Raw genomic sequence first — 13512 nt, 5'->3', positions numbered from 1 at the left:
ATAAAGCAAAATATTGCATCATATAATTCACTTTCTAAAGGAATAGTTGCACTTATGTACCTTTCTACCTAAATACCTAATTGTGAATAAAGTTAAGGAGGTGTCCTTCAAAATGATTCATAAATACTACCCCGCCAAACACTACATGCAGGAAGTTAAAAGTGACATGAACAGAAACTTCTCTTTTTGTGATTGTGACGACCATGCCTGGTCTTCCTCAGCTGAGGTTGTTGCTGTCGTCCAGCAGGTGGCAGTGCTGCGTGCAATCCCTCCCTTCCCCTGGAATGGTCTAATGGTTGATTGGATAATTACTTGATGAGTTGCCAATTTTCCTGGGTGTTTGCGCTTGAGAGAACCTTGATAAATGGCTTCACCCAGATGCTCAGGAGAGTGATTTCTCACTCCTTTGACAGTGGTTGTTGGTTGACTTGGTCTTCCTTTTGTTATTTAGGATTTCCACACTCCACTTGCACTCACACTCAAACACCCCTAAACTGATTCACTCTGACACACATTCAGACAGAAACACATTATTGAAAATAAAACTCTTTAAAATATATTTTCCATGTCTGGTCTCCATGTTTTGTTTTGACTGCTTGAATGCCGGTCGTAACAAAAATGGTGGCAGCGGAGGGATTGGTTTGATAGACAACTATTTGTCTGATCATTCCTGTTGTTGGTGATATCCACAAAGGATATTTGTGTCTGCACCCTGTTGAGGTGCTGGGAGACCGTCAGGAGAATTGTTTGGTTATCTTCAGTAGGAAGGCTTCCTATTGTCATCAACCACTGCACAACCAGTCTGCTCACAGTTATCTTCAATAGGAAGACTTCCTATTGTCATCAACCCCTGCATATTCAGCCTGCTCACGGTTACCTTCAATAGGAAGGCTTCCTATTGTCACCAACCCCTGGTCCTTGAACGAGAGAAACAAAAAGATTTGGCAAAGTTTTGTGAGTGGCAGTTCTCATTAACCTGCTAATGAACGGTCAATGCTCAATGAAAGTTTTACTGGAATTTAGAGTAATACAACAAGAGAAGAGTAATATATGGTCACTTTCAAGGATGTGAGTCACGTGGTGTTGGTGGTACGTCAGCAGCACTATAGTAAAGTCAGCTGCTCTTCACCGGCTGTTTCTCATGAATTAACTGAGAGGGTGAGGGGAGAAGTCTCACTTTTGCTGAACGCTTTTGAACGCTCAACACTAACAAATTAATTGTTTTCGAGAAGCAGTGTGGGATACACAGCAGAGAGCTGGTGCTGTACTGCGAGCACTGCGAGGTGCCCGTATGCATCGACTGCACAACCCAGCACCCAGGCCACGGAATAAGGCCGCTGGATACGGCCGTACCGTGGTGTAAGGTCAGATAACAAAAAATGTTCGGAAAAAAATACTTGTGTTATGTGCTTGTTCTCGTGAACACTTTCTTTTACTGTTTTGCTATAAGTTACCACAAACAACTAGCTGGAAATTATGTAAATTGCCCTCAACATGACTGCTTATGACACATGCGGAAATAGATACTTTTTTCAAACACCAGTATGCCTAACTTGTCAAATGTTTAAGTGAACGGTCAATGCTCAATGAAAGTTTTACTGGAATTTAGAGTAATACAACAAGAGAAGAGTAATATATGGTCACTTTCAAGGATGTGAGTCACGTGGTGTTGGTGGTACGTCAGCAGCACTATAGTAAAGTCAGCTGCTCTTCACCGGCTGTTTCTCATGAATTAACTGAGAGGGTGAGGGGAGAAGTCTCACTTTTGCTGAACGCTTTTGAACGCTCAACACTAGCAAATTAATTGTTTTCTAAACTTTGGGAAGTTGTTTCACTGTGTTTTTATCAGCAATAAATATGTAAAACGCAAAAGATTTATTGACAGCGCGTCCGGCAGGTAAAGGTTTCCCCTGCTTAGCCTCTCGGCGACTATGGTTTTACGTTTTTCGATAGTCGCTCTACATTGTCAGCAAAAACAAGACAAATTGAGTTGAATTGGAGCTGCGAGGGACTCATCAAGCCACGCTTTGGACGCGGAGAAAATTGATGGAAATTGAATGATTGATCCCAGCCAGGGCGCATCGCATCGCATCAGCCGGGCAACATCGCATGGTGATTAGCGGTATGTAACCTGTTTGAGTTCTGCTGTTATGTTGGTTTGTTGGAAACGGTTTGAACTGGTTGCTGCCGAATGGAAATTGGCGTGTTGTCTCGGTCTGTTGATTGTCGTGATGAGAGGTTGATGCAGTGTTTGGACTGTGACGTCCGGCTAGTGCAGCGCTGGATTTCATGAAGTTATGAGCGACTTCTGTGGCTGTTTGTATTGCTGGTTTTGCATTGGATTCTCTTCGTAATCTTTTTCCTGCGCATGCAAAATGAGTGTTACAAATGCTGGTTCAACTGTTGGCAAACCTGAAGAGAAAAGAGAAATAATTCTCACGGAAAAGCCCAAGATGAACCCCTGGCTATTTTGCTTTTGTTCTGTACACCGAATTCTTACTGTATTCCTTTAATTAATACTCCAGTCCACTTGGTGGCGGTAATGCACCAACAAGATGGTTACAAAAAATCTAATACACTCAGAACACTCAGTAGTCCCAAAACTAACCATTACACTGCTATTATACAATTAAATAGTAAGTACAGTTATGTTGTCGAAGCTGTTCGATCCACCCGATTAACATCTCAGTTACTGCTGCTAGTCCCATCACACGCAATATAATATATTACAACATTTCATGTGTTTCAAGAAAAAGGGCAGGTGGATTGTCTCCATAGCCACAGGGCGGGGAAGCTTGCTGCTCCAACGCGAGGGAAGTGAAAGTAAATTCGTCATCGTTAGACGGGGAAACAATGGCCGAGTTCATGTTTGACAACGCAGGAGACAGACCCTCTCTCTTGGAGGCAGACCTAAGCTGTCCGATATGCATGGATATCTACAAAGAGCCAGTTCTCTTGTCCTGTAGCCACAGCGTCTGCAGTGCTTGCATTGCCCGTAGCAGGGAGCAGAAAGGGAAACGGATATGTCCGGTGTGTAGGAAGGATTGTGACAACGAGCAGCCCATTCCTAACCTGGCGCTGAAGAACACATGCGAGTCTTACCAGAAGGAAAAGGGCTATTGGGTCCCGGTCCCAGCCGAGAAGCAGTGTGGGATACACAGCAGAGAGCTGGTGCTGTACTGCGAGCACTGCGAGGTGCCCGTATGCATCGACTGCACAACCCAGCACCCAGGCCACGGAATAAGGCCGCTGGATACGGCCGTACCGTGGTGTAAGGTCAGATAACAAAAAATGTTCGGAAAAAAATACTTGTGTTATGTGCTTGTTCTCCTGAACACTTTCTTTTACTGTTTTGCTATAAGTTACCACAAACAACTAGCTGGAAATTATGTAAATTGCCCTCAACATGACTGCTTATGACACATGCGGAAATAGATACTTTTTTCAAACACCAGTATGCCTAACTTGTCAAATGTTTAAGTAAACCTATTTTACATTAATACATCAAAGTTAGATACGTGCAGTGTAGTTTGTGCTGTAAAGTGTGGACCGATGTTAGATTGAATAAACAAACCTGGACTAAAGTAAAGCTCCTATTTAAGGGGAAAGTTAGCACTTGTGCTTGCTTGCGTGCAGTAGGCCTGAAGTCAAGTATTGCGAGTACGTCACAGTTACAATAACTAAGTGCTAGCGTGTTCTACGCCTTTACTGGTCCCTGTACGATGTTAGCATGATGTAGCTAGCATACGCAAATAGCACAAAGCCGTACATTTGGCTTTTTAACCGCACTTGGTCATTCGAACGATATAAATAAAAGCATTCGGTTACGTTCAACGGCACAATTTCTGTCGCACCATCCAAAATGGCAAAAGTCCCACCATAGGATTGTTTTATACCTTTAAAAGTTATACATTTTCTGAATCGTCATTAATTTCTCTTGGCCACTATCATTCCGCGTGATCAGAGAGCAGATGTTATGTAAATGACGTTAGAAGGCTACAACACGGTTATTTGCTACTTAAACGTAGGCGCACGCTCGAGAGCGTTAACATGATTGAAGTCTGACATGTCTATTGTCAAAATCCATTGAAACTATTAAAAAGTAACCAGGGACTTTGGACTTATAAGGCTGGACATACCGAGTATCCAGCGAAAATATTGACCTGCCTACAGTCACACTTTTGACAGTTCGAACTGCCACCAACTGCCATGTATGCGCTCGTGAAGTCAACCAGTAAAAGCTATTGTTGCGTCACCATTTTCGAGCTCCATAAATGTAAACAATGGAATGGCAGTGAAATCTGCCTGTTCTTCGGTGCCGTCGGGGTCCAGCATTCAACTTTGAAGGAATGCTGGTAAAATGAGCGTTTAAAGGCAACAAAACAGTCATTTCATCACATTAAAATGGCACCTAAGCAGAATTATTGTCCACAACACGTTAATTTAAGGTTAAACTGAGATTTTAATCCCAATATTCATGTTGATTTCCGGAAGTACATTTTTCGGTTGTCCTCCCTAACGTTACTGTTACAAAGACGTTGTCAGATATTTAGGGCCGTTCGGTACAGGTAAACTATGAACACTTCTGTTCGCCATATCGTGCGATTATGCTATTGCTCGTTTCTTTTTTTTCTTTTTTCTTTTTTTTACTTTTTTTTTTTACTATTGTACAACAAGCCTATATAAAGTCTTGTGCAAAAAGTTTATGAACAGTGCTGCACAAAGTATATTTCTACATAGAAACACATGGCACTTTGCAATAAAAATAATAATTTTCATTTTAGGAGGAACTGGACATTAAATTGAAAGTCTTGGACGAGAAATATGAATTTTTTAAAAGACTTAAGCGCACTTATAATGCCACATCGGAGTACATCCAGGTAAAGTTACTGTTTTATCATTTTGAATGAATGCAATTCAGATGTGTGAATAAGTGTATTTCCAACATAAATGTAGATGTGAATTGAATATTTAGTTCATGTTATGGTAAGGCTTCACTTAAACATTCTCAAGTTTATAATGCTTAATTGTATTAATAAGCTTGCTTGTTTCCTGTTCTTTTTTCCATGTCATTTTACAATTTTGTGTTGTTGATGAACAAAATGTTACTGTAAACATATTGCTTACTGTACATTTAATCGCTTGAGAGGTGCATGTTCACAAACGATACAAATCTTTTCTAGTTCTGTGTTGGACCGTGTCTTATGCTTTCCCCCAGAGCCAAGCTCAGCAGACAGAGAAACTCATAAAGACGGAGTTTGAGAAACTCCATGGCTTCCTGAGTGAGGCGGAGGCAGGCAGGATTGCCATGTTGAGAGAGGAGGAGGAGCTGAAGAAGCGGGGGATGGCGGAAAGGATCGCCAGTCTTAACCGAGACATTGCTGCACTGACTGATCTTATCCGATCTGTAAAAAGGGAGATGGGAGCGGATAACTTATGTTTCCTGCAGGTGGGGAAATGACCTTCACCAACATTTCACAGAGGGACAGCATTATACTATCGGCAATCAGTGGTGTTTACAGGGCCCTTTTAGCCCTGTGTTTTACTACCTCCACCCCTCTTCACCCCTCCACCGCCCCACAGCACTGCAGCTACAGATTGCTTCGTTATCGCCCATTACTGTATCAATTAATTTTTTCATTATCTATTGAAAACATTCACTTCTCAGCATTCAGTTTTAAATAACACCTGGCCAATTCCATCGTTATGGATGTGACATTTGGACCCAAAATGACAAACAAAATCTCTCAGAAAAATTACTCTTCTTACATCATAATTTCTTTTTAATGCATATTATCATAGCACCGACTTGGCTGAGGGGGAAAAAAAAAAATATATATATATATGTGTATTAAGCCAGAAACTAATGGATGTGATGCAGAAAGACAGGTATTCTGGGGAGACTATACACTTTCTAAAAACTGAATGTTTAAGGTACAATAGGTAAGATTGTACATTGCTGCAAGTCCATTGTAAATCCCTTCCTATCATTGAAAAAGGCTCACTGACATGTCACCCTCTGCCTATGTTTATAGTCCTTAAATTCGGGTTTCAAAATATGCAGTTGATGGGCCGGAACTCTGTACCGAAACATTATACAGCTGTTCAGTAATAAAAAATTGGTTCTAATTGACACAGCCAATGGCGTTTCAACTTCAGCGCGTTTACAGAGAAGGGGTGGGATAAACGGTTTTTGAGCGTCTTTGTTGCTGCAATTCCTCATTTAACCGTTATAAGTCCAAAATGACCAATTGTACCTTTAAAGTGTAATGCAGAAAGTTTGATATCCATGTAATGTTATTAGCTAAAGGGCGGTCTGTAGCGTAGTGGTTAAGGTACATGACTGGGACACGCAAGGTCGCTGATTCGATCCCCGGCGTAGCCACAATAAGATCCGCACAGCCGTTGGGCCCTTGAGCAAGGCCCTTAACCCTGCATTGCTCCAGGGGAGGATTGTCTCCTGTTTAGTCTAATCGACTGTACGTCGCTCTGGATAAGAGTGTTTGCCAAATGCCATTAATGTAATGTAGGAGGCTTGGCTGAACATAAAAATAACAATTTTTAAGATTTGCCAGCGTTATGGATGTGACGCATCTGAAATTTAAATGATTTAAATGGTAATGGGACTAATAAATACTATTTAAAGCATTTTCCTGTTAACCTACATTTTATCAGATTACAAAATGGACTGTTTGGGACATAATACGTTTAATTGGGAAGTAAGTGTATTGTTTCATGCTGCGGTTGACATTACTGTGGAATTTCTGAATAGGACGTTTGGGTTCGGATACAACCCTAGTGCTTTGCGCTATTTTCAACAACTCTAAAACTGTGAAATCTGCTTCTACAGCATAACGTTATCTTCATATAAGTGTTTAAATGTGCATAAGCCTGCTTTAAATGTAGTTTTTTTAAAAATATATTTCTTTCCTCCTCTCACAGAACTTCCAAGCCTTGAAAAGAAGGTAATGTGAACTGCATCTTTAATTCTTTGCCATGTTATACTGAATTTGAGTCCTTACCAGAGGTGGAAAATCCAGGTCCAGAAAGTAAAATTCCTCCTCAGTTTTTTGTTCCGGTCACGTGAATTTGCTCATTATTGCACAATTCTTCAGCCGGGGAGGTAGAACTGATTGGCGAGGGCGAGCTGGCTGATTCCATGGGTGGAAGAAGCGCATAGCAGGACTTTTACTTTCTGACCCCTGGACTTTCCGCCCGTGGTCCACCGCCATTTTGGGGCTGACTGTTGGATGTCACTGCAGAGCTCAGTGGACTGCTGGGGACCCTCCCGAGGTGCCGGACTCGCTCATCAACGTGGCCCAACACCTCGGAGACCTCTCCTTCAGAGTGTGGGAGCAGATGCAGTCACGCATACCACACAGTGAGTGCAAAACACAGGTTCTGTGTTTGTGTGAAAAGACATTGTTAGTGCGCTCTAATTAGTAGTAGTAGTAGTAGTAGTAGTAGTAGTAGTAGTAGTAGTAGTAGTAGTAGTAGTAGTAGTAGTAGTAGTAGTAGTAGTAGTAGTAGTAGTAGTAGTAGTAGTAGTAGTAGTAGTAGTAGTAGTAGTAGTAGTAGTAGTAGTAGTAGTAGTAGTAGTAGCTGCTCGCTGAGCAACAATGTATTTTCTGGTACGTTCCTCTCACCTTTCCCTAGCAGTTCCCATCTGCTCAGGCTGGGATGGGGAATATTTTATGGGACTAGCAGCTATAGTTCTGTAACAATACTCATTATTGTGCTTAAGGAAATTTCCTCAGAATCCCCTTCGGGAAAAGCATTACGTTGACAGGACCCACCACCCACAAATTAATCTCCCTAGGGTGACTTCTGCTTTGGCATTTGCTGTCATTGACACGACTGTTTATGGAAAAGAGTTTACTATTATTTTTTTTAATTATTTTTTTTAAGTACTTTTCAAAGTAAAGCGCAATTTATTTCAGTCCTTTTGTTTTGTTTACATACAAAGCGGGGGGTGTCAGGGTCAGGGGTCATTGCTGATGTTTTGTGGAAGCGGTTATATTTCATGTGTCTCTCTGGCCTCCTCAGTCCCAGTGATACTGGACCCCAACACTGCGTCCCCCTGGCTCTCCCTGTCCCCGGGCATGAGCGGCGTGTCTGGCAGTAAGGAGAGGCTGCCTCTGCCAGACAACGGGGACCGCTTCGACCCCTGCGTGTTCGTCCTGGGCTCGGAGGGCTTCTCCTCCGGACGCCACAGCTGGGACGTCTGCGTGGGCGAAAACCCCAAGTGGATTGTGGGCGTGTGCAAGAAGTCGCTGCCCCGGAAACGCAAGTTCACCATGTCCCCCAAGAGCGGCGTGTGGTCGGTGGGGCTGAGCAAAGGGGTGTACAGTGCCCTCACCGTGCCCCGCACGCAGCTGCACCTGCAGAAGCTGGAGAAGATCAGGGTGAAGCTCAACTGTGAAAAGGGCACGGTGTCCTTCTGGGACCCCAGCAACGAGCAGCACATCTGTACCTTCAACGACGCGTTCACCGAGCCCGTGTTTCCGCTCTTGGGCCCGGGCATTCACGCGGAGGCCTTGACCATCGCCCCGACGAAGGTCTCCATTCACTACTGACTGCCCACGGGCCTGCTCGGCCACCGGCTCTCACCGCTTCACCTTGCTGTTGGTGTGACCGAGATGAGATCAGAGTCATCGGCGGAGGAAGTACTTTGACAGCCTGATTTGGGTCTTTTGATCTTTCATGATATGCAGAAAAAAAATAAGAAAATGATTACTTTATAAAATTGTGGACAGTGGTTGCACGCAGTATTATTAAGGACTGACTTAATAATATTGCGAGCGACCACTGTCCATAATTCTTTTTCAACGATTAATTGCCTATGTTCAAATTAAAAATCTATTTGCTTTCCTTGTTATGCATCAGACAATTCATAATTCCTATCAACTTTTTTTTCTTTTTACTCTTCACGTCAGAGAGATTCAGTGGGTTTGGGGACTTTATAGGACAACTTCACCCTACATAAGTAAACAGATGGAGGATTTATAAAATATGAAAATATGCTAAAACAACCATGCTCAGTTATATCAATGATGCACTGGAAGTATTGGTCTTTGCAAATATTTGCTGAATCCATGCTCCTCTGCTTGTATTTACATTACATTAATGGAATTTTGGCAGACACTCTTATCCAGAGCGACATACAGTTGATTAGAGTAAGCAAGAGACAATCCTCCCCTGGAGCAATGCAGGGTTAAGGGCCTTGCTCAAGGGCCCAACGGCTGTGCGGATCTTATTGTGGCTATATCAAGGATTTGAAATTTCTGTTGGAGCAGACAAATTTATACTAGAAATACTGATTGGGCAAATTAGTATCATTTGTAAGTGTCAGTGGGTCTGAATAGTTGCCCGGGACTCTGTATGTACATCAATTTTCCTGCTCTCTACTTCATAAGATATTTTATGATCTATACAGGTATGGGTACTTTTCCTCAGTCAATATGCAACTTGGCGTGCCAGTATATCATTCTTATCTTTCTTGTAATTTAATCATTTTGGGAACTGTATTACAATGCAAAATTAGAAGACCTGAATTGCAGAATACAACAGAATTGTACAAGTTACGAAAAATAAACTTACATTGTTTTATTTTGCTGCAGCTTAATTAATGACAGAATTTACTTTCATCAGTTTAAAATGTCCACAAGAGGGCGCTTAAAACTGTAAAATGTGCAACTCCAAATAAATGACAAAATTCGTTTTTGTAGTAATAATAGCTGAACATGACATTGCAGTGCTGTTTTCTATCTTTAACAGACATGTATTCCCATAGTAGCTCGACATTGAAGAGTCATAAATCTTACCTTGTTGATTGTTGGTCTCAACTATTTACATTTACTTAATTTACTTAATCAAACATTCTGCTTCACTGATTATCTCCCTCAAATGAGGTCAAAGTGTTATCTGAACTGTCTCTCACACTGGAGCAGAATCCAGTCATGGTTGAAAAAGGTACCCAAGCTGATAATACTACATTTGACCAGCAAAAATAATGCGAAAAAAATTTAGACAAATCTCCTAATTGTATATTGCACAATGCATAATAAAGGCTGTCAAGCAAAGCAGTTTTGGAAAAATATTCTGTGCAGGTCAGATTTATTTTTATTATTCTATGATTTATTTTTCTATTTTTATGTGAATGTTAGTTCGTAGTGAGTTCCTGAATTATTGGCACTCTTGATAAGGATAGAGGAAATGAGAGGTTATATGAAGGAACATAATGGGCTATATTTTATGCACATGAAATTTTGAAATATATACTTTTATTCTTAATATATACTTTTTATTCTTTTTAGTTGAATAATATATTCCTAAAAAATTAAGTGTCAAAATAATTGGCACGCATAAAATGTTTTTAAATGTTAAAATCTACAATGAAATTTGACTTATTTGAATAATTCTCAGACAACAGGAACTATATTGTGGCTTTTCTTCGCTTCCTGTTTTGTATGGTATAACTATGAGGTGTAAAATTCTTCTGTCATCCATCACCATGGTGACTGCCAAAGAACTGCTAATTCATTGGCTTACACAAATCATACATAAATTGTTATGAGTGCTTAAAATGAAAAGTGGTTAAACATACCACGACACGCTATTAACAGGCAATAATCCAAAAAGTTTCTAAGACCTGGAAGCATTACAAGCTTGCCAGATAGAGGATTGTTGTCTCCAGGTATTCTGTATTCAGATTTGTTGTATCTTGCTATCAGCAAGTCAGAAATTCAACCGTACAGCATCACCCCCATACCAACAAGCTCTTTGGAAGGGTTACACGAGGATCACTGACAAATTCAGGTGTCAAAGGAACCGTGGCTGGAATTCTTGATTTAATTTATATAAACATTGGATTATATTTCATTCATTTAGATTTGGCCCTAAAAGCACCAACCCAAGTTAAAACTGCACTTTTGTCCATAATTGCCTCATGGCACCTCAATTTCTGACTTAAAAAAACCCCCATTATTTTCTCAAATAAACCTGTTACCTGTGTGTCTATATAAGTATACATCCGATTATTTTTGTGTGTTGCTTTTCCAGTATCCTTTTAGCATACATTACCAAATGCATTTCAGGAAATACAATCGCTTTTTAGTGCTCTTGTATTTCCTGAAGTTTGGCAGCAGTCGGTGCAGTCAAGCAAGCATCAGGTCCATGGAATCTTTTGTTATTTTTGGGCTCCGAAGTTACGGTACATAGTCGATGGATGGTTACCAAGCTGTGGATAGAGCCATCCCCACTTTCTCCAAGGACACATGAAAGAGATCGATGACACCGTGAACACCGAAAATGACACTCTGTTGCTATGCACTGCTGTAGTTTACATGTATGTGCTATGTGTTAGTTCAGCAGCATGGTACTACAGCATGGTACTACTCATGGTACGACATCATGCGCAGGGAGTTTCTGCCATGGCAAATATTGGGTTAATTGTGGAGCTTGCTTGTGAAACTGCTGCTGCTAGCTGCGCGGTTTCATTCAGGAAGCCGCAAAGGTGTCTTGCCTGGAGGAGAGCTCTAAAAACCTGTCAGCACAGATTAAACCACCTAAAGAGTGATGCTAAAGTCGTTATGACCCTCAACCGGATGTATTGTGCCTATGTATCTGCGAGAAACACTTTGGTTCTATAAATGCAGAAGATTCTTGCCTTTAAAAACTTGCACCGTGCAGGAATGCGTTACACTGCAGTCTGCAATCTGGAATGTTCCACATTCAACCGCATACCTTCACACCTTCAAAGCAATGCTGGAAATCAATCCCAGACCAGAGCTGTATACCCATTCAATGGCTGTGTTCGAAAAACGCATACTAAGCATCCTACTCGCACTGCATTTCAATGGAAATCAGGCTGAAAATGAGTGAGTAGCGTGTGGTTTTGAACACAGCCAATCACTTCCTTGTAATACAAGTGATCCCACTCTGTAGATTGGCATGTGTATAACCTCGGACAAATTAAGCAACCGTTTAAGTAGTTTTTGAAATAATTATTAATTTAATTTCTTAATTAAGGTAGAGACTGAAGTCAGAGTCTTCAAACAGTTGTAGAGCAGTGGTTCCCTACCTTGAAGCAAACTTACATTGTGTTGCTATGTTTAAGGAGGAAAAAAAAATCATGAGAGCAATTAAACACTCTTGTTCAGTATCCTAAATAGGAGCCTATTGATTCACCTGAGTCTTTAATTTGATCAGATAAAACGTTTTGTATCCACTTTTTATGCAGTTGTTTGCAATATAATCATAACAAGCACAATGTCAACATGGGTCTTCATGGTATGCATAACTATTGCTGACATACCGCGGCTTCTAAACGATGATCACTAAACATTAAAAGCACCTATTTAAAAAAAATTAACAGCTTGTTAGCATTTTGGGGCCGCAATTCCAATTGAGGTTGGAATGAAAACCAGCTGACACAGGTTGGCACCCACTGTTGTAGAGGAAGTATCACTACAATGAGACCAAGATACTGTTTTTACAATTTATTTACGGTTGTGAAACTAGGTCTCGAAAGTAGCGGTGGGCCAAAAGCTTCTGTGTTCAAGCCCCAGTGTGTCCGCAATGACATCCGTGCCTCTGTTGGGCCCTTGATTGAGGCCCTTAACCCCACTTTGCTCCAGGGGTATTTGGCCCCTGTTTAGTCTAATCAACTAAGTCACTTTGGATAAAGGTGTCAGCTAAATAACTGTAAAACAATATATGGCGTTGAACACTTCAATGCCCAAAGATTGCAGCATTGAAGACTTCAATGCCCAAAGATTGCAGAACACAGTTATGCCTGATGTGCAGGGTGGGTCCAATGACCTTATGAAGTTATGAAAGAGTGGCCATGTTAGGTGCCTGATAGGCTAGCAACTGCAAATTTTGAATTTCATGTGAACCAATACCCGTGGAGGGAGAGAAGAAGGAGGGTGACATATCTGAAAATGGGTAAGTTATACAACCCCTGGCAAATTATGGAATCAGCACACTTAGAGGATGTTCATCCAGATTCTTTACTTCATAGCAAATAAACAAATCACAGATCTGACACAAAACTAATTTTGTTTAACACCTGGCATTCTGGCTTCATGAAACGTACCTCAAACAAATTAGATTAAAATATTTTATGTATTTCTAAAACAAATACCAGCACAAGTCTGAATATTCAAATTAGTCTGCAGTTAAAAGGGAGTGTTTGCAGACCTTAATGAGCTGTTGGACTTGACTTATTGAAGGGAAACCTGGCTCCAAGAAGAGAGCTGTCAATTGAAATAATGGAAAGGATTGTTTCCTTCAAGAAGGATATCCAATCCAGAGTGTGGCAAAAGATGTTGGTTGTTTCCTGTCAGCTGTGTCAAAAATTTGGTGTGTCTAAAGTATAAACAAAATGAGAAGGTTATCAAAGGAAAACATACAGACCGCGGAAGACATCAAAGCGTCAGGATAGAAAACTCAAAACAATATGCCTTGTAAATAGAAATGCACAAATGGGCGGAAACAGGTGCCAATGTT

At 41.0% G+C, this 13512-nt stretch overlaps 1 protein-coding gene across 1 annotated transcript; it reads left to right on the top strand.

Moving 5' to 3' along the window:
• The first annotated feature begins 1131 nt into the window (after positions 1-1131).
• Positions 1132-10097, top strand: LOC133139293 (nuclear factor 7, brain-like). The gene is made up of 8 exons (XM_061258735.1): positions 1132-1364; positions 1954-2122; positions 2751-3276; positions 4785-4880; positions 5219-5449; positions 6943-6965; positions 7263-7381; positions 8047-10097. The coding sequence occupies exons 3-8, from the start codon at positions 2854-2856 to the stop codon at positions 8574-8576; spliced, it is 1422 nt and encodes a 473-aa protein (XP_061114719.1). The 5' UTR covers positions 1132-1364; positions 1954-2122; positions 2751-2853; the 3' UTR covers positions 8577-10097.
• Positions 10098-13512: the final 3415 nt, after the last annotated feature.

The sequence above is a fragment of the Conger conger genome, chromosome 1 (assembly GCF_963514075.1).
Source record: "Conger conger chromosome 1, fConCon1.1, whole genome shotgun sequence".
Lineage (NCBI taxonomy): Eukaryota > Metazoa > Chordata > Actinopteri > Anguilliformes > Congridae > Conger > Conger conger.
This window is presented reverse-complemented; position numbering and strand designations above follow the sequence as displayed.

What these genes read in the sequence shown, in the direction of transcription:
- LOC133139293 (XM_061258735.1), top strand. Translation starts at nt 2,854, where the DNA reads ATGGCCGAGTTCATGTTTGACAACGCAGGAGACAGACCCTCTCTCTTG. An exon ending in CCACATCGGAGTACATCCAG is followed by an intron (nt 4,881 to 5,218) that starts GTAAAGTTACTG and finishes GCTTTCCCCCAG; the next exon opens with AGCCAAGCTCAGCAGACAGA. An exon ending in GCAGTCACGCATACCACACA is followed by an intron (nt 7,382 to 8,046) that starts GTGAGTGCAAAA and finishes TGGCCTCCTCAG; the next exon opens with TCCCAGTGATACTGGACCCC.